The sequence below is a fragment of the Taudactylus pleione genome, unplaced genomic scaffold (genome assembly GCF_031769625.1).
Source record: "Taudactylus pleione unplaced genomic scaffold, aTauple2 ptg000758l, whole genome shotgun sequence".
NCBI classification, from domain to species: Eukaryota; Metazoa; Chordata; class Amphibia; order Anura; family Myobatrachidae; genus Taudactylus; species Taudactylus pleione.
Window position 1 is genome coordinate 2,430,172 of NW_028285160.1, and position 24,747 is coordinate 2,454,918.

The window sequence follows — 24,747 nt, forward strand, 5'->3', positions numbered from 1 at the left end:
CCAACAGTCCAGCAGCACCCAGACACTCTCCTCCTGCATTCACTGCCAACACACCAGTAGCACCCAGACACACACTCTTCTCACCCTGCATTCACTAACACCACCACAGTGGCATCCAGACACTCAACCTGCCCCCCTGCATTCACTGCCAACACCCCAGTAGTAGCAGCCAGACACACACTCCTCCCCCAATTAGCTATCAACACTCCAGCATCCAAACCCTGTTGCTGATCAGGGTCTTCTGTCCTCGCTATTTGCTGCTCCCACAGCAAACAGAAGAGGCAGCAGGTCCTGTGTGTGTGAGGGGGTAGAACCAAAAAAGGAGGGAGGGACCATGCACTCCAGCCTCTGCCCAGCCCCTTTTATGTACATTCGTGTGGTGTTTTTGCTGAAGATCCGTTCCTAGAGACAAGGACTCCAAGTTGGGGGCCCTGGGAGAGGAAGGATTGCAGCACATGACTTTGAAACATGGTGATGTGGCAATACAGATAATAGCCATACTGTCAGAACTCAGCTCTAAACTTGTCACAAGAGGTCATATAGTCTCAGATCTAATAAACATTATAAACCTAATTCTAGACTAGCACTAATTGAAACACAAATGATAAAAGCCCTTGATGAACATAAAAATCTACTAGAGACACAAAAGGACACTACTTAAATCAACAGACTATTGTAATGAGGTTTAGTGCATGATATCAAAGCCATGTGCCACACTTCCAGCAGCAGAGTGCAGAGGCGCCCACACCCAAAGGTTAACAGCCAAGCCCAGTATGTGTGGAATTCATGAAATGAATATAGCAACAAATTTGTTAGCAACCAATCAGTTGGCATTTATCAAGTTCATTTTAGAAAATGATAGGTAGAAGTGGATTAGTTGCTATAGGCAGGGATTAAAGTGAGCTGGAACGGGGCGGAACTGCGTTTCGTCAGTTCTATTTGGAGGTGGAACCATTTCCGCCTCCTCCAGCCCACCTTACCTGGCCAGTCATCTCTGCGGCACAGAGAGTTGCCAGGCATCCGCTGAGATTTTGTTACCACTGGGCGCCATGTTCCTTCCCTACAGCGGCAGCCGGAGGCTAGAGTTCACTCCTGAGATCCGGCTCCTGCAGTGGGCACTATGGGAGAGACGTCATTATGTCTCTCCCATAGTTCCCATGAACAGCCAGTTGAACGGCAGCGGATGCAGGAGCGGGGCTTAAGGTAAGTATTGTGTGTAACCGTTTCTTTTTGTGTAATGGACACAACTACTGGAGGCACTACTACAAGGGGCACAACTACTGGGGGCACTGGTACTGGGTGCATTACTACCTACTGCGTGCGCTGTCCCTATATTAAAAAAGCGCAGAGGATGAGGGGTCTCTAGGACCACTTTAAGCACTGGCTCTAGGCAACTTCTCTACTTGGCCATTTGTCCACTCTTTAGAAGCTTTGCTACGTCTCCTGCATTGTGTTATTTAAAATGCCCAATCAGGGTAAATTCTCAGGCGCAATTCTAAGTTTTAAAATCTTTACTGCAATTAACATAAATCTTCTGAGTAATTTTATGATCTGTTAAACTCTAGTCAGTGAAGAAGTCAAGAAAGGAAAATAATGATTTACTGTACCTAGAAAGCAGCATTTGTTTTACAATATGGGTCATACTCTTATAACTATTCTCAGGACAGTAAATTTGATCATGCTATCCATTCATACTTACAGGAACACTTCTTCCACATTCATCCTTCCCACTTGAATTAAATATGCTCCGAAGCGGAAACATGCCGCATAGGCAAAAAAGATGAAAGACTGACTGAACGCAAAGCAAATGCCATATATCTGCGCCTTTCGTTGTGAATTTCTACACAATGAGGTGACAAAACACAACAGGTTATGAATAACAATAAGACATTAATAATGACACCGATCAAAATGAACAATGAGTGAAGAAAGCAGGAAAAAGCAAAATGATTGGATTTTTATTTTATTACTTTGATATTACGCAGATTGCTATATAATTGCTAGTGCATAGAACAAAAGGGCTGCCTACATTTCAATGTTCTATTTCAATCACAGGTTACCGGAGAAAAATGAATAATAATTTGCAACTGATTATAAATTCATATATCCCAGTTAGTAATACAAAGAAGATTCCAGTGGAGATCACCTATAGAACAATGGCTTTATACCACTGTAAACATTTAGATGGGAAGAATTTACAAAGTGATCTCTAGTCAAATCCTTGTTTCATGTTTTACAAACGCCGGCTGGCCTTATTGTTACCTGTAGGGTTTCTGTAAGCTCTCCGTGTAGTGTTTCTCAAATGTTCTCTCTCTCGTTAAAGATACAACTGTTCTAATATTATCCACAGCTTCTGTTGCAATCTAGTCATTTAGTAATGAGGACATTAAAGCAACAATAAGATTGAATTAGGGAAAAAAATAACACACACACACACACACTGCATACAGGATCATAAAAGTAAAAATCATTCATCTTAGAATGTTGAGTGGAAATTAATTGATAAGGAGTTAGTTAGATCCCTTTACGTTATACATAAGATATAATTATATATTTATAAAAAAAATCTGCATATCTCTGCGATCTGTCTGTGACACGAACGGGTGTGGACGGCCATCCAACGCGTTTCACCACCAGGACTTCATCAGGGCCTAAGTACTGGTGATGAAATGTGTTGTGATTATTAGTGCAAGGAGTGTGACTTTTAAGAAATTAGATAGATAATGTTATCCTGTGGATGGTATGGAGCTAGCGTGCTGTAATTGACATGAATGGGGGAATGGTTCCACGGTTACAAATACCTTTCCTGCTTGCTGAAGTTCCTTTTTATCGCGGTTTGCAAAGCCGGTTAGTGCCCTGGTCTCTAGAAGTCCAGTGATCACAAGAACAGGAGTCATAGCTAGAAGCAGCAGAGACATCTCCCAGCCAAAAGCAAAAGCAATTATAATGGACAGTCCCATACTGGACACATTTTGTGCAATTAAACCAAGCCTGGTACCTGTTGCCTGAATTAAAGATTAGAAAAGAGAAAATTGAATATTGCAAAGACAAATACAGATAATGCATAAGTGAAGTCAATAGTAAAACTAACCTGATTGTGATCCTCTAGAAAGGATATGTTTGGGGTTGATATAACAAATATCAACTAATCACTGCCAAGTGTCGCAAATGCTTACAAATGCCTTCTAATGTGTGCAAGTGTATAGCGCATAGTTAAAATGGATTAACTAGTGCATGTGCATATCATTCAATATGGATAGCTTTCAAACTGAGCATAGAACACAACAGTACAGACAACACAGTGGCACAGTAGTTAACATTGTTGCCTCACAGAACTGGGGTCATGGGTTTATTTTTACTCCATGTGCTCTGGTTTCCTCACAGGGACAAAAGCTTACTGAGAAGTTATTTAACTGCTGACAAAATGGAGCCTTGTGTTTGTGTGCTAGGGAATTTAGATTGTAAGCTCCAATGGTGATATTTTCTGTATAATGCTGCATAATATGATGGTGCTAAACATACAGCGTCTAACAAAAGAAATTAATTAAATAAATAGTAGACACCATGCAAATTATAGTTATGGCATAAGACGCCTAAAAGCACTAAGTTGTACTTACAGTCTGTATTTGGGAAGCCTCTGTAGAAAGTCTCGTTGTTAAAGCTCCTGTATTATTTTTCTTGTCATCAAACCATGAAATGTCCTAATAAGTGCCACAAATAAAATATCTAATATAATATAAATAATTATTTGCACAAACAGCTAAACTAACATAGGTAGTACTGAGACTAACCTGACGCAGCATTGCTGTAAACGCCATCTGTCTTAAACGCATGGTGAGAACTTCTCCAGATCGTCCAAACATGAAGCCCTGACAGGTAATAAGAATAAATGGAGAAAACCATTGAAGCCAAGTAAACCTAATTTGTTAGGTAAAAAGTAGCTTTGTGGGACCAGTATATAACAACGGGATGTAGTCAGCATCCCGGCAGACGGAATCCCGACAGAGGGCCTGATTCAGACCCGCTCGCGAGCGCTCGCAAGCGGGTCGATGTTGGCCCAGTGCGCATGCGCGAGACCCGGATAGCGACGGGCAAGCCGTCGCTCCGGGTCTCGCAACAAAGGGAGTGTGCGGTCGATGGTGAGTGACAGCACGCCCCCTTTGGTGGGCGTGCCGAGGGCGTGGCTGCCCAGACGGAGGCATTCCCATGGGAACGCCTACCGTCTGGGGCCGGCTCCACTAACATCACAAGTGATGTCAGTGGGAGTGCTCTCGGCTCTGATAGAGCCGAAAGCACTCCAGGGCTTGCGGCAACGAGACCCTACCACCATCGCGACCATCTTCCTGGCCCCTTGCTATAGCTGTGGGTGGTCACCCACAGATACACGAGCGGCCAGGAGGCCGCTCTTAAAATTAAGAGGGACGGCCCTGATTCAGAGCAAGCGCTCTGTCAGAGCGCCCGGCTATGAATCAGGGCCAGAGTCCCTATCACAACATCCACCTGAGGGGACAAGTAAATGGCAGAATGATCTGGACAATAAAGAAGGAAAATGAGAGGGATGAGGGTAGTCAAAAGTTATAATAAGAAGCAATTTACTGGCATAATAGTAATGCTGGAAAAGCTGATAAAGAGAAGTCAGTGCTCCACAATGGAATGGCTTATTTTCAGATACAGATGGGTCCTCATACATCTAGACTCCTACCGCATTACACAGCCCTTCTAGTCGCATCATGCCATGGCATGACCCGGTAGCGCCGAGCGTCTTTTCGTGCAACTTTTTCACCTTCAAATGCGACTTCAAATGCATCATATTCGCACAGTGTATACAACCTACAGGCAGACTGCCTCCTTCTGGCTGGAGCTCATTAATGTAGGATTAGGATCCCTGCTCTACTAAGCATCACTGAGACAAAAGGAAGAGTTTTGGGTAGCTCACTAAAGACTTACAGATGTGTCTACATATATCTAGTCTCCTTGCACCACAAGTTGCGCTACACATAATGCAGGAGCTCCGTGTGACTCGCCAGAATGAGGCAGTCTGCCTGTAGGTAAGATCCTGACAGTGGGGTAACTCTCGGAGGCAACAAAAGCTTTTGCCTCTTGGAGCCAGGTGTGTGGTTGAGGGAGGGGGGAGGCAGTGGGTACACAGAGAGGTGAGGAAGGGGCAATCTAGGGGGCTAGGCCTGAGTCATGTGCTGCCTTTTAGAGATTCAGAGCGTGGCCATTTACACAGGATGCATTCGAGTTATTCAATCCTGCCTGTAACCAAGGAGGGGATGAGGGTGAGTTTGACATGGTCCCTGGACGGCTTAATATCTGCCACAGGACCCTATCTCTGCATTAGCCTGTGCCATACTCAGAATGCCCTGAGAGCACAATAACTTAAAAGCTCCAAAATAAACAGCACACTCAGAAGTCAAAGCTCCAGAAATTACATGTTTGAAATACAGTACCCTACGGCGGTATGTAGTCAGGAAGCCGGGGGTCGAAATGCCGACTGCCGGCTTCCCGACAGTGAAATCCAGGCATGGGACTAATGATAGGCATCTAAATACCGATGCCTATCATTAGCCCCACGCCGAAATCCCAACGCCCTGCATACCGATCGTAGGTGAGCCGGGCGTTGAGAGCGGATAGCTGCGGGAGGATGGGGGGGGGGGGAGGGTTAGGTTTGGGGCCTCTCTGGGGGACTTAGGGTTAGGCACTCCCCGGGAGGGTTAGGGGAGGGGAAGGGGGGGTTAGGGTCAGGCATCCCCATGGGAGGGTTGGGTTTAGGGTGCAGGAAGGGGGAGGTTAGGGTTAGTCACCCCTGAGGCGAGGTTAGGGTTAGGCACCCATAAGGGAGGATTAGGGAGGGGAGAGGGTTAGGGATAGCCTACTTACCTCCCCTATCAGGATCTTCATTTGCTGGACTTCCGGCGTCGGTATTGGATCCACCAGGCTGACGTCCGGCGGTATAACATACAGATTCCCCTAGGGCTATATCTAACACTTTTACAGATAAAGTAAGTTTACAAGTAACATTGTCTTACCTGTAAGAAATAAGTAAAAAAAGAACTAAATCCAATGACTGCAAAAATAATGCAATATAAGTCAGATTCCTGTTTTATTTGATCAGGATCATCTTTCCCAAACAGCTGTCAAAACAAGAAAAATATATTCATTTGGGTTAATTTTATACATCACTGGATCAAGTCAAAGGATGATTACAATGGCAAAACGTAATATAAAAATGAGGACATTTCTTTTAAAATGTCAGTAAATGAGAGGTACTGTAGCTATTCATATATGTTCACACGTAAGATATATAGGGAGTAGATTTACTAAACCTTCTAAAGAGGTCAAGTAATATATTCTCCATGATCAAATCAAATCCTAGCTAGCATTTTATAGAATGTACTTGATAAATGATAGCTAGAATCTGGTTGGTTGCTACTGTATGAGCAATATCTGTGTGTAATCTGTGTCTGGAATAGCACATTCTAGAACTAATACTGTACAGGTTTACTCCCTTTCAATGTACAGAACAGCACTATTGGGGTATTAGATGATTTTATAAGCTTCATTTTTTTTACCATTTATTTACCTTGTGACATTTTCTATACTATCTGTTTTATTTATACAGTATGCTATATATTGTAGAGGTGGTGTATTAGGACTTGTGCACAAAGTCATACAGTATTTTAAATAGTTTATCCTTAATTCAGTGTATTGAAAGGTGAAGGAAAAGAGATTGATGTTCACAGTTTCATTGATGTTTTAGCGAGACAAGAAAGAGGACACTTTTGGGATGACTGAACATCACCCATTATTGACAAATAGTTTTGTGGACTGTACTAGCATCCTATCATACAGATCAATGGCCAGATGCTCCAAGCTTTCTTATTAAACTAAAGAAGACTTGAACAGTTAGCTAACACCTACTTAGTGCTGTCTAAGAGGTTATGCTTGAAGATAAATAATGTCACCCCCAAACTGTGTACACACTATAGCGTCGGACTGGTCAGCAGACAGATCTGCCATCCGCGCGGCCGATTTGTAAGCTATACACACTTACCAATCGCCCGCTCAGTATGCCTGGCCTGACATCACAACTGGGTAAGCATTTCAATTTGCCCGCCAAGTTGAGATGTCAGACTGGCGGTCCCCGCAGCGAGTGTAAGGAGGGTCGGTGGGTTGCCCATACACACATGCAAATGAACCAATAGTGTATATCTTTCACATTTATCGGCATCGGCTGTGCTGCAGGGTGAACGACGACATATCGGCTGCACACACCTTGCCGATGCACTCATGATATATTGTTCGTCGATCGTACAAACGATATATCAACAAGTGTGTACCCCAACATAACGCTGGTTTAGGCAGCACATTGATGCTATTTAAAACTCAGCATACCTTAAGGATAAGAGGAAGCAAATTACATGAAAATACAGTATCAGTGTCAACACATTCATAGCTATTCTCTAAACTCTTATGCTCAAGATCAAATAAGAATATAACAATTATGTGCTATAGCAACTAGAAAACATGTTTATATATGTATTTACGGAATGTAATTATCCATGCTATTGTAGTCCATGCATTTGTTATGGGCACTGCAGTGAGTTAGGCCCGACGATAGCTATCTGGTCTGGAGGCCACCGCTCTGTGCTTCTAAGCATGCTTTGATGATCAGAGCTTAGGCCAGGGACAATTCAGTGTAATGCCCTGATCCGTACACTATTTACATCTATAGTCACACAAGGTACTGCATGCATTACATCTGCCAATTTTTTTAAGACCACAACAGGTTATGACATTGTTCTAGGTCCTTTTAACTAACATACTTACTGCTATAATTTTGGCAAAAAAAATACAGAACACTGGGTGACTCCCCCCATTAAGTAATGATGAAAGGGTTCCAACCAAAATGTAAGGCCACTCTGACTGGTTTAGTTGCAAGAGTTTTGCGAACGAAATATTAGGAGGATCTTTCTGTGAAAGGAAACAGAGAGGTTATTGTACATATATTGTATTTGTATTCCATTTAGAAGACAGACAGTTCTTCTATTCTTACGACACATTCATTTGTGTGCAGAGACCACAAAAGCAGTTACATGAGTCACGCTAAATTGTATTGCGCCATCCTGATAATCCCCAATGAGCGCTGTTAGCACAGTGACCTTTCACAATACCGTTCCATATACAGCAGGGGTTCCCAACCACGGTCCTCAAGGCACACTAACAGTCCATGTTTTAGGAATAGCCATACATGGGCACAAGTGACTTAATTAGTGCCTCAGTTATTTTGATTTAACCATCTGTGCACAATCATGGATATCACTAAAACCAGGACTGTTAGTGTGCCTTGAGGACCGAGGTTGGGAATCACTGATATACAGTATACAAACATTTAGGGTGCAACAAGTATGTTTATTAAAGTATCAACAGTTAAGTATTGAATTCAATCAGCCGAGAGTTCCACAGTGTGAAGTCCCACTGTAACGTGCATTTTGCAGGATATTTTTATGAAGCACGCTCCCGATACCTGTGCAATTATCTTAATGGAAAGTTGTGCGCATCGTGGCAATGTCACGCGTTAGTTCTGGAGTCTGCAACCTATGTAAAGTGCATGACTGAGTGGGGAAAAAAATCTTTAACCGGAAAGAGAAGTGGAAATTTAGGGCCTGATTCAGTCCCACTCGCAAGCGGCTGTCCGCTCGCAAGTGGGTCGATATTGTGCACTGCGCATGCGCACGACGGCGGGAGCTCCGTCATGCGCATGCGCCAGACGCGACGAGCGAAGGACTTTCCTTCGCTCGTTGTGTCTGATCAAAGGGGGCGTGCTGTCGATGTTGATTGACAGCACGCCCCCTTTGGTGGGCGTGCCTCCCAGACGGAGGCGTTCCCAAGGGAACGCCTACCGTCAGAAGCCGGCCCACTGACATCACTAGTGATGTCAGTGGGAGTGATTTTGGCTCTGATAGAGCCAAAATCACTCCGGGCCTTGTGGTTGAAAAACTGAACCGCAGGCTCCGGCTCGCAGTGGCGATGGTCGCGATGGTCAAGACCATCGCGGCCATCAACCTGCACGCTCGTACAGGCTGTGGGTGGTGACCCACAGCTATATGAGCGTCCAGGAGGACGTTCCATAATTATGGAGTACGGCCCTCATTCAGAGCGTGCGCTCTGCTCAGAGCGTACGGCTCTGAATGAGGGCCTTAGATAGCAGGCCAGTGTAGGAGGCTGTTAGTGGCCAAAAGCAAAGAATTGGAGGCAATTACATGGTGTTAAATAGTTGACTTTTGCAAGCTTTATAGATGATGGAAAAAGGATAGACAGCATATAAAATGCTCAGAGTATTTTGGTTTATGTACTGATCAGATTGTTAGAGGTCTGCGCATGTGCAAAATGGTTCCTGTGATCTAGCTCGCAGATCTCCCAAGTCGCAGTCTGACTGACATGCTTTGGTGTTTGGCGGGGAAGAGATTTCCTGGCCTAGCAAACTGCCAGCCTGAGTAAGATGAAACCAGTGCTGCCGCTTTTATGGACGCTGCACATGATATTGCTGTCAGGAGGTATCTGCTTCCTATAGATGCCTCCTGCAGCATTTAAATATCTGCTGAACGGTATTGCACAGCTGCTTCCATGCTGCTATGCAATACCGTCCAAATGTGAATCAGGCCCTGTTTCCGAACATGCGGGTGGAGTATAGTAAGGGTAAGGATGCACACTTTAGCCACACACTTTTATACAAATGGGTGTAGACAATGCATCTTGCAATAAATATTTGCACAGTGATTTATTTATTATAATAATATCATCACAACATGCACTCTGTTCAAAGTACAGATGCAAAAACACAAGAAGTGTGCAGATGCACATATACACAAAAGGGCCTCTTGTCCGTTCAACTCTATGGGCAAAATTTACTAAGCGCCGGGTTCTAAACCAGGGCGGTTTGGTGGCGGTTTCGGCCTTAATCTGTGGATAGCAAAGCCGCCACCAAACCGCCGGGGTTTATAACCCACCGCTTAGTAAATTTTGCCCTAATTCTCTTCTAAGTATTTCACACATAACTTTTCTTAAATACATAAAGTGTTACCTCTTCCACATCGGCGGTCTCGTCTTTTACAGTTTCCTTTTCCTCTACCATGGTGTGCTTCAGTGCAGAGGATTTGGCGTTTGCACACTTTAATGGAGAGGTCTTTGTTCCATTCTCAGTTGTTTCTACTTTTTCATCATCTTCTACTTGTATGAACTAGAAAATATTGTACATGCAGTAACTGAGCCTGACCCAATTTGGTACCCTCTGCTGGTAAATTGTTTTTGCAGTCTACTGTAGCAATGGTGTATTTTCCCAAAACTAAGGGGAAGATGTATCAAACCTTTAACAGAGATAAATGCCAAGGTAAATGGGCTTTGTATTGATAAGCTGTCCACAGCTATTAAGATGCACCATTGGAGATTTCACCTTTCCTGTATGGCAGGTGCAATATCTTGGTCTGAGCATGGCCGCCGGCAGAGCCGGCCCTAGGCATAGGCATTCTAAGCAAATGCCTAGGGCAATTGGAATGCCTTGGGGCATTCCAGGGCTCTGACGTTGCCCCTCCACGACGCTGCCCCCCCCCCCTTCAAGATGCTGCTCTCTCCTCCCATTCGGTGATCACAAATACGCACAATAGATCACTTTTGCGTAATGGGTGGTGGGTCCGCGGGGATGCGCTCTATCGCGGACAATCCCCTGGCTCCTGCTTGTGTGGCTTGGATGTAATAGCACCCGGCACTACAGGGACAGGCAAGCCTTCCCCAGCACCCGGCAGGAGGGCAGGTCCGGCGGGAGGACGGTGCCCGGCTGAAGGGCAGGTCCGGCGGCACCCAGCAGGAGAATAGTTCTGGCACCTGGCAATAGGACAGCCCCAGCACCCGCTGGAGGGCAGGTCTGGCTCCCAGGCAGAAGGACTTCCCCGGCACTCGGCGGGAGGGCAGTTCCGGCACCCAGCGGGAGGACGGCGCCCGGCTGAAGGGCGCCCAGCAGGAGGACGTCCCTGGCACCTGGTGGGAAGGCAGATCCGGCTGGCAAGAGGGCAGCCTTGGCGGCACTTTCAAAGTAGCAGTAAGGCATTAGCAATCACCTGCTCCTCCTCTTATGATGTTTCAATAATGCAAGGTCTGCAAGTAGTTAGTGTATATTTATACTAGTGTCTATCTGTTTACTATGAGTGCTAGTGCTGGTTTGTATACTGAAACCAGTGGATCCTCTTGATTGTTATCACATGCACTATGACAGTATGAGCTGGCTGGCCAACAGGAGCTGTTCGGACAAGTAGTTTAGTGCTGCACTGAAAATTGTTTTTTTCTGTCCTTAGATTCCATAATTGTCAACTTCTGTTCTTGTCCTATTTGTCTGGTTTTGTTTGACATTTAAATACCTCACAATTGTACCTCATGCAGCAGTGATCACAACCACCTCATCCTATGCTGTTTCAATGCAGCAAGGTCTGCAAGTAGATTATGTGTTTGTAGGGGGTGGGATGGTCCAGCTGCTACTACTACTTTAAGCTGCCCTTCTATCTACCCTCACGTCCTATCTACCCCCAGCACTGCATGCCCCTTACCACCTCTCTTTGCCCCCCCAGTACTGCCCAGCTGCTATCTACCCTTGCCCCCTCCCTACCCCAGTACTGTCTGCCCTAACCCCCTCCTTGCCCCCCAGTACTGCATCAGCTGCCATCTACCCCCAACACCGCCTGCTCCCATCCTCCTTCTTGCCCCAGCTGCTATCTAAAAGATAACGAGAGCGATGCTTGACAAACAGCGGTAATCTTTGATTACCGCTGTTTGTTAAATCCAGAAAAGATGGCATAACCCCTTTAGTGAGCGCTAAAGGGGTTATCCTTCGTTGATAAATGGGGGCCTTAGATTGGTGGTGGGATTATCTGCTATGGGGCACCAGTCAAAATTTTGCCTAGGGCACCAAGTTGGCTAGGGCTGGCTCTGGCCGCCGGGGTCAGTGCACACGACACGGATGCATCTGGATAACAACCCACCAAAACTGCATCCATCTGCAAGCAATTTTGGTCTGCGTCTTATAGCGGTAACCATAGTTAGTCGCAGTGCGACTTGGATGCATGTGCAGAATGAAAACATCAGCAGATTGCGTTTGGCATCGACAACACATTACTTGCACCTCCGACGCATGCCCGAAGTGTAGAAGTTTCCCATAGCAACCAATTAGCTCATAGCTTCTAACTGTCATTCACAGACTGTGATGGATAAATGATAACCAGGGAAGCAGAGTGACATACTTTTGGTTGTCTAATCAGTTTGGAAATAGAAAAAATCTTGTGTTTGCCGACTTATTTTCTCAAGGTCCTATATTATCAGCGTATAGTGATCTAGTTGTTATTGCAATTCAGGGACAGTAATGTAAGATGATTCTTCTACTAGCCTCCATAAATAGGAATGTATTTATTAGTAACATCATATTACCTGAGCTGTTGCCAGTGAATGGTATAGTCCTTGCTGCTCCATTAACTCAGAATGTGTTCCTTGCTCAGCTACTGAGCCATTTTCTAATACAACAATTAGATCTGCTGTCCACACTGTACTGAGACGATGGGCTATGACCATTGTAGTACGCCCTTCACTAGCCTGAAAATAACAGAATCATTATTAATACCTTAAACATTAACATTTATTATATAGAAAGTAATGGATATGCATTACCACTCACAGCCAGTAGGAGTAAATACATGTTAAGTGTTACCTCCCCATTTCCATCTAATTTATAGGTAATGGAAAGTATAGGATATACTAAACCATTAAAAACATAGGACCTGATTAAGAGGTGCACGCAGTTTATGCAGTGCTACGATTTGTCACGGATTCGCAAGTGTGATAATATGCACATGTCTGCTTGATTATTCCTTGTGTACTTCCCTGTATCACCCACTTTGCATATGTGAGCAATGCTCAACTGCACTGGTAGATCGGAACTTTCCACTATCGATGCACCAGCATCAACTCCCCGAACAGCCCCTGCCTCTGGCGCACAGCCTCCCAAACATTCTCAAAATATGGCCACTGTGGCTACAGTGTTGCAAAAGAGAACACAGACGCATGCCTAAACATGCCCATGACACTCCCATAACACGCCCATGACACCTCCTCTTTATACAATCACTTTAGGTCACTCCCTGTCTCCATCCTTAAATGCCCATTAATCGCAAATAAAGGTTTTCTAGACGTTTTGAGCATGTGCATTAGCAAAACACTGGCCGGCACCTCTGAATCAGGCCCATAGATATCAGAGCCCTCTTTTCTGTTAAACATAACATCCATGCTTCCGCCTTTTCCATCTTTAGAATTCCTATGGATATGTGCACCTTATGTTAAAAGATTTGGTGACCTCTCTCGAGTATAATCACGAGTCTGGCAATATCTTACTTGAAGTACATTCATTACCAATGAGAACTACAGGATCCCTAACGGTGTTACAATATGGGGCATATCCAATTGGGTGCGAGGGTTAGCGAGGTGAAAAAAACTCTCGCCCCTCATGCCCAATTTTGAATTACCACAGGAATGCGCACTCCCGTTACCCGTGGTAACCAATTAAAAAAAAGTGGTCTCTGCTCTGAAAACCCTGCAGCGCGTGCAAAAAAAAAAATACTTACATGTCCGGCAGTCACTGGTGGTCTCCCCTCCATCTTTTTACTGTGGAGGGGGCTGCTGGAAGGACCCGGGGGCTGCTGGAAGGACCCGGGGGCTGCTGGAAGGCTCCTGGGGGCTGCTGGAAGGCTCCTGGGGGCTGCTGGAAGGCTCCTGGGGGTGCTGGGCGGTGCAAGGGCTGCTGGGTGATGTAGTTCTCCCAGCACCGGCTACAGGGGGGTATACACTTACACGGGGGAGTGGTCCCACACACCGGGGGTCACTCACACACACTCACTTACAAACACTCACACACACTGACATGCTCACCCTGCTGCAGAATACCCGGCTCCCGACGCTGCAGGAAGAAGACACCGCTTTGGAAGGCGAGTAATTAAGGACTAATTGAGCTAAGTGGAAACTTTCAATTGGTTAATTAGTCCTCAGGGGGGTGCAGCCGGGGTCCCAGAGCTGATTTTTCCTAATATTGAAAAGCTCTGGAGGTGAGAGGCAAAAAGCTCCCGACGCTCAGAAACTGAAAATCCCTGCACCTAACTAAATAGCAAAAATCTAGGAAAAACCCCTCAGGCGCGGGATCTGTGCTATTCTCGCACCTAATTAAATATGCCCCTGGGTGTGCATTCTTGTCTTTTTGTTACATGTATTTAATAGTATATGATACATACATCATAGTTACCTTATCTAGAGCAGCTTGTACGATAGATTCACTCTCCGTATCCAGGGCAGAGGTGGCTTCGTCCAGCAGAAGTATTTTAGGATTTCGCACTAAGGCTCTGGCTATCGCTATCCTTTGCTTTTGGCCACCGCTCAGTTGTGCCCCTCGTTCCCCAACTAGAGTTTCAAATTTCTAAAGTATGAAAAATAAAGATTATACTAAAAACATAAGCAACGACCCAAAATAAGAAAGCATAGATTACATCACTCGCACTTTTCATAAACTCCCGTCACAACCCAATAAAGCTCTGTGACTGCTGTCAGGTATAGCCCTCACTTTTGTGCTTTAGTACAATGTACAATAAAACAACTGAATGTCTCACTCTGATCAAAGTAATCACTGCAGCTTAATAACAACACACTGTTCCTTCTTAGTGACAGCTAATTATGTAACCTTTGCAGTTATATTTAGACGTTTCCATTTTAATCTGGATGAAACATTTGATCTCTGCCACATACGTCCTCCTTGTTATTGCAGTACTGTAGTTTCCAGTCTATTTCCCTGATCAACGCCAATGAACGTTTTCAGACTTCAAATTTAAATAAATATAAAAGCAGAGACACAAAGCATATTATACACTATCACATACAAATTATCCATCTAACAGATAATAAACTTGTTTTGGCTCAAGATGTGTAAAATAGCATGAAACTGCTCAAGTGATTTTTAATTCTGTGTTTGAACACTTGCCTGCGATGTGCTGTGCTTTTATGTGCACAATCTGTTAAACTGGTAGAAAGTGTCAGTGCATAAGGAATCATGCTGCATTAAAAGTCTAGAACACAGTGGTGGGAACAGCAACACTCACATTTATTTGTAATACTTCTATTTTTTTTTATTTATACAAAGTTTATTACAGCACAGTAAAAAAGTAGATGAGTGAGAATGAGCACAAAGTGGAAAGATGTTTTCAGCTCAAAGGTAAATGTTGTTAGACATGGCAAATCTCAAAAGATATTGTAGCCGATTGGGTTTGTAACTAACGTCAGGCTTACTCCACTATTTTCCGCTTCACCACGCCACTTATATTTAATTTCAAGTTCCAGTTTCTCTGATGTACGGCTGGGTACACACCTAAAGATTTTCTGTCCAACCATCCAACTAGTTGATTGGTTGGAATGAAAATCTGATAAGGTATGAAAGCAAATGACAATCCGCAATTTGCTCCCAAATGCCGGAAAATTTACAAAAACTGTTGTTTGAACAAATTGTTTAGATCAAACATTTAACAAACTTGTCTGAACGATCATTTTCATCTGTTTTCTGACATTTAGGAGCAAATTGCTGATCATCATTTACTCCCATACCTTACCAGATTTTCATTCCAACCGATCAACTAGTTGGCTGGTTGGACAGAAAATCTTTAGGTGTGTACCCAGCAGTTTAATTTGGTTTCAAATGTCTACTGGTTGTCACAAAATCCAATAACACCCGTATAACAGAGAGGTAAATTCTGCCCCATTGCATCTCACTGTCATGAAACTGGAACAGTCAGAACCTCTACTCACATCCCCTGATATGGGGTGAATGATGCAACAGATGGGACAAACTGCCTCTGTGTATAACAAATCGTATTGGCAGTTTTGAGCTGAGGGATTACAGTTGATCCTGTATCTTGAGAATTTAAGAAGTAGGGGTGAATGGGCTATCTCAAAATACGGTACGCTAGGCTATGGGGAATACAATTATAATTAAAAAATCAATTAACATCACATTTAAAAATACAATTTTTTGTCACCTTGGAGTCCCTTTATAATATTGTTTTTCCTTATACATATCTACTATAGGTTACCAATTTATTATAAGTCACAGTGGTATATTTATACCCCTTACACTGTGCTAAAAATCCCGGGTTGATGCACATAATCCCCGGATTTTTGTCGGTGTAAATGGATCCACCTGGGTCCAGGGACCAGGGGACCAAACTCAGGTATTTTGCAGGGTTGGCCACGTGTCGTTCACGTGCCACCATGCAGTGTAAACAGCGCGATCCGGTTCACAATCATGCCTGCCAATTGGGTGGCTTCAGTGGCGCTTGGGGATGTGGTCATCTCCTAGCGTCCACTTCAATGCCGGAAGAATGGCGCCTACTCGGGAATATTCTGGGTCAGCGCTGGGGAAATTCCGGGTCTGATCCGCAGATCCACCGCATGAAGTGGGTAGGATGGGGAGATTTTACGAGAAATGTGCGTGTCTGTAGGGAGGGGGCAGGACTAAATGAAGCAAATCGCGGGCTTTTCTTGTAAAGGGGGTGGAGCCTAATGACGGCTATAGTCTGGCCCTGCCCCCTGAAGCTGAGAGAAGCTTCTCCTCTCCGGGCTGCTCCCAGAGAGTATTTGTGAAAAGTTGGTAAGTATGCCACAAATACTTATTTTGTACTTCAGTTTTATTATACATAGCATGTTTTATTAGGTTAAGAGGCCTATTCACCAACACTAAAATAACGTTTTTAAGGACATTTTCCTTAATTACCGTTATTTTAGTATTCATGAACACACTTAACCAGGAGATATCAGTGATATCTGCTGTGCCAAGTCCCCCTGCGTTCATTTTCACACTCCCCATACATTAGTACATTAGTATGGGGATATGGAAATTAAGCTATTCATCAAATTCCTAAAATTATTTATTTTCGGAATTTGATGGAGTTACTATACGCCACTGTGAGGTGGCGTATAGCAGGTGACACTTACCTGCTTTCAGCTGGGCAGTTCCCCCGGCGTCTCCCTCCGATGCTCTGGTATCTCCTCTGGCTCCAATGGCTGCTCTGACACTGTGTTCTCCCAGCAGAACACAATAAAGTTTAGAAAAAAAAATTTATTTATTTTTTCTAAACTGTACAGTATTCTGCCGGGAGACCACGTGTCTGAACAGCCACCGGAGTCGGAGGCAGCTGCAGTGGCCAGGTAAGTGCAGGACAGGGGGGAGGTGAGTGGAGGTGGGAGGGGGGTTGGGGGGGGCACACAAAATTACCGCAGCTGTAGGCAGTGCTGCGCATGCGCTGGTTTTACGGATGTAATAGCGCATGTGCAGCAATGATTACAGCTGTGGTAAGTTAGTGTAGAGAGGGAAAAGTATCCATTTCCCGAGAAGCTGTCATCGCAATAATGACAGCTTTCGGAATAGATAGTTATGGAGAGGAGGAATGATGAATTCCTCTGGTAATTAGGTAGAACTCCATGCGAGTTCTGAACCTAATTACCTCCAGAGAAATTTAAGTTACGATGAATAGGCCATTCCTGGTGGGAGGGATAGATTTAGGATGCTAGAGATTTTGCTATTTTGGGGGAGATTTATCAAGTCTTGGATCAAGCGATCAGCTTCTGACTCTCATTTTTGGTTGCTACGAGCAACTTCTCCACTTTTTCTCTCTCCAAGACTTGATAAATCTCCCCCTCTAATTTTGTTCCCTCCATTCTAGATGCTCACCTCAGGCAGTGCCATAATGAAGTCAAGGGCATTGGCTTCTCTAGCCGCTATCTCAATTTCTTCATCAGTCACATTTTCTCGTCCATATTTTATGTTGTTCTTAATGGTTGTTCCAAACAGTACAGGCTCCTGACTGACCACACCAATCAGCTCTCTGTAATGCCTGACATTCAGAGATCGTATATCATGGCCATCCACCATTATCTGTAAAAATAGATCAGACAGATCCTGAATTAGTGTACACAAAAATATGAATTGGTTATAATTAAGACCACTCTTTGGTGTGACTGTGTATTAATTACTAAGGGGGAGTGGCAGAGTGAGACAATTGAGAAGTTAGGGATGAGATATTTGGAATTTGGGGGGTTCTGTATGTTTATCTAGCGAGTTAGGTCAGTGTCACCATTATTTAGATGAGCTAAGTGCATTGAGAAGTAGACGAGCCTTCAAGAGTCGTTTATGAGAGTCAAGTGCTCATTATATTATTTGGTCTGTTATGTAACATGCTTATGATATATTCCAAACTATACACTAGAACTATGTCTTCCAGAACTTCTAGCTGGAGCACATAAGAGATCTATAGGTGGAAATAATTATTCCTGATGATACCTTGGAAACACACACTGTAATGGTGCATACACACAGGCCCGCCAAGGGCCGCGCCGGGCCCGGTAAAAGAGGGGCGTGGTCTAAATGAGGGGAGGCGTGGCCACACCCCCTTAGGTAAAGAAAAGTTTTGCGGCGCTGCACACTGGCAAGGGAGGCGCAGTGAGCCCCCCAGCCCGGTGCATAACCAGTGAGGGGGGCAATTAGCTTGATCGCTCCCCCCACAGGCATAGGAGACTGCTGTGGCTGCTTCTTAGCAGCTGCGAGCAGTCTCCCAGTGCAGCCCAGCACACAGCAGTGTGTGCTGGGCTGCTGTGATGTAAGAGGGGGGCGGAGTGGTGCCAGACCCCTGCCAGGCCCCTCCAGCAAGCCTGGGTAATTAGTACCCCCTCCCCCCTTCTTGGCGTCCCTGCATACACACGGTAAGCTCTGTACCACCAACGACTTGAAAGATATCTTTCAGTGAAGTCATCCTGCCACATCTCTGAACAGGCAAAGTTTACAATATCATCCAAGTTGGCCTGCATGCATGGACGATAAAACATATCTTTATCGTCCATGCTGGAACGTGCATCGTTGGTCGTTGTCAGGTTGGTCACTGCAAAAAAGTGAACGCCATGAACGATAATGATATCGTTATCGTTCATATCATTCGTGAAAGTCGTACTGTGTGTACCAACCTTTAGAGTTCCAAGAGGACGCAGTTTGAGAAAAGCATCCCTAGCTATTCCTTATTGGTGATTGATCTGAGGGAAGGTAATTACCGGTTTCCAATGTTATAGGCATTATGTAATGAGCACAACTTCTGTTCTTTCATTATAATGTTACTTTATTAGATAGGACTGTAACAAGTATAAAAATCATGTATAAATGTGCAAATGTAGTCCTACACGGCGGCTCCTTCTAATGTCATAATAATACAATGTTCTCCTTCTTAGTCTGACTTGTCCTATGAGGACATAAAGAAGAACTTGGGTGATGTCTCCGCCATCTCTCAGATAAGTGCGGTAAGTCTGCTGGGTTTTCTTACCATTGATAAAGGGAAATTGAATTTGGTAACTGGAAGACAAATTACCGAAGCTGATGGATTTTCTATTAAAATATGTATAATGACAATAACACAGAGCCTAGCAGAAAGAGATATGACATGTATCCTATATTTATTATTGGGTGTTACTACAACGGGGAGAATTCAATGCAGTGTTGAATAGCCCCAGGAGGGAGCTCCTAAAGCTATTCAATTCAATGGGATGTTTGGCGGGCTAGAGGATTTCTTCTCGCACCCCCCTGGGGATGCGAGGAGAAATCCGTCAAAAGTGCTGGCCGCGCGGCTGTTTGCTGGCAGCATCGCGGCCAGCACTTTAGTCACAGAATGCCGGTTTTGGGATTTATTGCAAGCTCTGTCCCTGCATGTGGATGTTAGTACATCCATGTGATATATATTTCCTAAATTCACAATGCGAATTTAGTCGAAAATATCACACTACAATTTGCATTTTAAATGCGGATTCTAGTAAATAGAGCCCTACTGTATGTGTGTTATTGAATTTTAATAAATATGTTTTTGTTGTATAACATCTTAGAACACTCTCTGGTGGTTTCTATTTGGCCTTCATTCACAAACACATACCTACAGTATATCTTTATCTGGGTTTGGTACAGGATGCCTGCGCTTGGGATCCCTGTGGTCAGAATCCCGGCGCCAACATCCCGACAGGTTAGAATACCGACACCTGTCGGTAAGTATCTCATCCCTACCCCTAACCCTCTCTCCCCGCACCATAAACTTAACCTCCCCCTAGTGCTTAACCATAACCCTCCCCACCTTCTACCTAACCCTACTGCCTAACTCTAACCCTCCCCCTACTGCCTAACTCTAACCCTCCCCCTACTGCCTAACTTGATTCCGCTGCGCACTGTTTGGGAACCACTGCTCTAAACCATAAGCCTAACCCTCCCCCAAACCCACTACTTACCGTCAGGATTCCGGCAGTCAGGATGTCGGCACTGGGATTCTGACTGGTGTCGGGATTCCGGCGATTGCATTGTGAGTGCCTGCATCACGGCTGTCGGGGTTCGAACTACCTCCCCTTTATCTGTAGACTGAACAGTTTCTAGTAACTAACCCTTAGACGCCATGGGGGACGTGTTTTCATTGCATTATAAACACACACTCAGATCAATAATGGAGCTCACCCCGTTGTGGTGATAGGGCACATCTCTGGGTTTCCACTGTCTTGGCTCCACAACACAACAAGTCGTTGGTACAACTTCAATTTACAAATCTCCCACACCGACAACACTCACATCAATTCAATTTGGCGGGACTAAGTCACGCTCGTAAGTAAATGCGGCTATATGATGTCCCACTCTCACCTCTCTGTCACCCTTGTCTGTCTGTCCCTCCCCTATAAATCATAAGCGCTAACGAGCAGGGCCCTCTTTCCTTTTGGGCTTTTGCTTACCTGACCTTTATTATCATCTCCTCCTCATTACCAACAGTGGCACCGAACCTTTGTACTCGCCCCGTGTTGCTTTTGTGGGTATTTTGACTGCAAGTGCTACAATGTTTTTACAGCTTGTATTCTATGTTATACAATGTTTTGTACTTCTGCTCAGTTTTCTTGTTTGCACTAGTTTCTGTTTAAATACTTTGTAAGTCGCTGCAGACACCTTATAAAGGTTATTAATAAAAATAATATTTGGGCAAGAAAAATGGCGATGCAAAGGCCGAACACAGAAACTGCATGGCTAGAATATCATACCTCTGACACGGTCTAGTCTATTCACAAATTATATTTGTGTGAACTTTTGATGATCTCTACTACATATGTACCATTAAATGGCCATGACACTAACTAGAAAAAATATTTAAATTAGAGACTCTACCATCTTTCAGTAATCCAGTGTTAGTACAAATATGCAGGGTGGTCCATAAGTGTCACCCTTATCAAAATGAAATGAGTAAGGAAATATTAATCTATAGTCTACACCAGGCATGTCAAACTCAAATTACCAACCGGGCCGAAAATTCAAGGTCTACGAGTGTGTGGGCCGTAACAAAAAACAAAGTCTTATATGTAATTTTGAAAGGTTTATTATTAATAAAAAAAAAATGCAGTGCCCCCTGTAGTAGTGCCCCTTATGCAATTCCACCCTGTATTAGAGCTCCTTTTGCAATGCCCCTTGAATTTGTGCCCATTATGCAATGCCCCTTATACAGTGCCCCCAGTAATGCCCCTTATGCAGAATCCTCAGTAATGTCCCTAGTAGTGCCCCTAATGCAGTGCCCCAGTAATGCCCCTAGTAGTGCACCTTACGCAGTGCCCCCAGTAATGCCCCTTATGCAGAGCCCCCAGTAATGTCCTTAGTAGCGCCCCTTATGCAGAGACCCCAGTAATGCCTCTTATGTTGTGCCCCCAGTAATGCCCCTTATGCAGAGCCCCCAGTAATGCCCCTTTATGCAGAGCCCCCAGTAATGCACTTAGTAGTGCCCCAAGCAATGCCCTTTATGCAGAGCCCCCAGTAATGTCCCTAGTAGTGCCCCTTATGCAGTGCCCCAGTAATGCCCCCGGTAATGCCCCTTATGCAGTGCCCCCGGTAATGCCCCTTATGCAGTGCCCCCAGTAATGCCCCTTATGCAGTGCCCCCTCCCAGTATAGAACAGGCCCCACTCACCTGTCTGTGCAGTGCTTACCTTTCTTCACGACGGCCGCTGGGGACCGCTCCAGTCCATGCCATCCCGCTTAGACGCTGCCACTGACTGGATCTAGTTTGATCCAGAGCGGCAGGCTCCGCTCGTCACGGGCGACGTCATGAAGTCACCCACGCGCTGCATCACTGGGAACGCTGGCTTCTGATCGCTTCAGAGACCACTGTTGCCAGCCTGTAAACACTGCCCGATCGGAGCTGTGCTCCAATCGTGGCAGGGGTGTGGGCCGCATATTATACATATACGTGAGCCCACACACTGGGGCCGCAGAAAATTTTTATTCGGGCCGCATGCGGCCCATAGGACGCATGTTTGCCATGTCTGGTCTACACATCTGATCAGGGGCGCCGAGAGGGGGGGAGGGAGCGGGTACAGATTACCCGGGCTTCCTGAGGGGCCCGGCGGGGGCCCGGGTCTGGCGCCGCTCCCCTTCCCTCCTCTTTCAGCAGCCCAGCACACAGCGTGTGCTGAGCTGCAGTGGGAGACTGCTGTGACTGCTGAGCAGCAGCCACAGCAGTCTCCTTTGCCTGTGAGGGGGGAGCGATCACACTGATCACGCCCCCCTGGCTTTGCGCTGGGCTGAGGGGCTTACAGCACCCCCCCTCCCCGGCGAGCAGCGCTGCTTTGCGGCAAAACTTTGTTTTTTTGCTCGAGGGGACATGGCCACGCCGCCCCGCGATTAGGCCACGCCCCCTCTGTACTTGGGCCCGCTGCGGCTCTCTACGCCCTGCATATGATATGGGAGTGGGGGAAAACTTTTTAAGGTATGTCACCAGTTTGGTGGTTGCAACTCTAAATTATTATTATTAATTTAAATGGGAAGGTAGTCATGTGACATATCTAACAGATGCAGAATTTCATAAGAAGAACAATGGTGTTCTTTGTTTTAATGTGACTTTTAACAGAGTTTTCTTTTGCAGGTAGTGACATTTGTGACAATGGCACTAACACAAACAGAACGTGATAAGGTTGTCTTGATATCTGGAGAACGAGTCACACGTGCTACTGCAAATAATTTCAACCAATGTCCACAAATAGGCCACCCATTACTCACAGTGCAGTTATAAATAAAAAAAAGGGATCAGAAGAAATTTACCTCATCACTAAACACTATCTGGTGTGGAAAATGAGGGTTCAGTTGCAGTTGCTGCATTAACCAGTGTGTAAACTCTACCCTACGGTCTGAGTAATCCTCACTCTGGTGTTGCAACATCTGAATCTTGTAGGGGTGCCATTTATATGTAGACAAAACTCTCAAAATAGCTGTACGACAAACCCTACATTCACAAGAGAGATGACGAGTGCTGTGTTGTTGGCTCTTTGAAAATGATGCCGTTGTTGTTGCTTCATCTGTAACAGTTTTTGGTCGTCCACTTTTTGGTGCATCTGATCTGATTTCTTTGAATTTGGCAAGAAGTTTGGCAACTGGGTTGCCTATAATGGGTTGCCTATTTTGGTAACGTTGGTTGAAATCATTTGCAAAAGCACGTATGCTTCGTTCTCCAGATATCAAGACCAACTCAACACGTTCCGTTTGGGTTAGTGCCATAGTCATTAATGTCACTACCTGCAGAGAAAAACTCAGTCAAAACTCGTGAATGAATAAAGATACATTAAAACGAAGAACACCATTGTTTTTTTTAATGAAATTCTACATCTGTTAGATATGTCACATTCCCATTTAAAAAATTAGAGTTGCAACCAAGATGGCCGACTTCAAGATTGAAACCACAGAGTCACAACCAAGAGTGGTCTTAATTATAATCATTGTGACTTTATCGCCCTAAAATCACAGCCCTATCTTCTCAGTTCCAATAAAACTAATAGCTCAGGAATTAAAAATAATACATATAAATGATTCATCTGTATATAGAAAGCAGGAAAGTGGAAGCTTTGTAGCATATTTTCTCTTGCATGGATTGCTTTGTTGCCTCTATTTCTGTTAAGATTGACTCTATGTAACAATGTGTTTGGTTACCCTGTCCCGCCGAACCTACCCTACCTGTTTTCTTCTGTCTGTACCCCTCCCATATTCCCATCATTAATGTTGCATAAAAAATCTAAAATAATAATAAAATTATTATTATTATTATATATGTACTGTATATACATTAGTACAAGGTTATTTTTTAAGGATGGTCAAAATATGGTCATACATGATGATAATATACAATTCCTATATAAATATGAATAGATAAAACATTTACCACTCCCTCCTGTGGATCATACAGTCTCTGCAGGAGCTGCACCGTGGTGCTTTTGCCACATCCGCTTTGTCCAACCAGTGCCACTGTCTGACCAGATTTTACATTTAAATTAAGTCCTTTTAACACCTTAAAATAAAATAAAAAATTCTCCATAAGCCAACAAGAAATAATGTTTGAAACATCTGAAATGTGGTAAGAATAAAATACATCTAAACAACAACAACAACCACCGTATTACTATTCCACCATAATAAACAGAATTCAATTTATATAAATAGTTATGGTTTTAAGGAGGCCTTAATTGCTTAGGCTAAACAGGTGAGCTAACACTCCACTGACTTAAATACCTTTCCCCACAGATATAAAATAAGCTGCTTACCAAATTTCAGCCAATGGATAAGATGTGGTATTCAGCAAAATGA

At 44.5% G+C, this 24,747-nt stretch overlaps 1 protein-coding gene across 2 annotated transcripts in view; it reads right to left on the bottom strand.

Annotated features, from left to right (window-relative positions):
* Nucleotides 1-24,747, bottom strand: part of LOC148476984 (ATP-binding cassette sub-family B member 5-like) — a 155,794-nt gene that overhangs the window by 33,281 nt on the left and 97,766 nt on the right. The window contains exons 12-23 of one of the 2 annotated variants that reach the window (XM_088457384.1): nucleotides 24,326-24,451; nucleotides 17,801-18,004; nucleotides 14,333-14,503; nucleotides 12,475-12,636; nucleotides 10,088-10,243; nucleotides 7,834-7,977; nucleotides 6,033-6,137; nucleotides 3,792-3,869; nucleotides 3,618-3,701; nucleotides 2,802-3,005; nucleotides 2,263-2,363; nucleotides 1,700-1,840 (exon numbers count right to left, since the gene is read on the bottom strand). In XM_088457384.1, the coding sequence (XP_088313510.1) occupies nucleotides 1,700-1,840; nucleotides 2,263-2,363; nucleotides 2,802-3,005; nucleotides 3,618-3,701; nucleotides 3,792-3,869; nucleotides 6,033-6,137; nucleotides 7,834-7,977; nucleotides 10,088-10,243; nucleotides 12,475-12,636; nucleotides 14,333-14,503; nucleotides 17,801-18,004; nucleotides 24,326-24,451 (1,676 nt within the window). The remainder of the gene's footprint in view (nucleotides 1-1,699; nucleotides 1,841-2,262; nucleotides 2,364-2,801; nucleotides 3,006-3,617; nucleotides 3,702-3,791; nucleotides 3,870-6,032; nucleotides 6,138-7,833; nucleotides 7,978-10,087; nucleotides 10,244-12,474; nucleotides 12,637-14,332; nucleotides 14,504-17,800; nucleotides 18,005-24,325; nucleotides 24,452-24,747) is intronic. The other variant, XM_088457385.1, reaches the window with a different exon arrangement.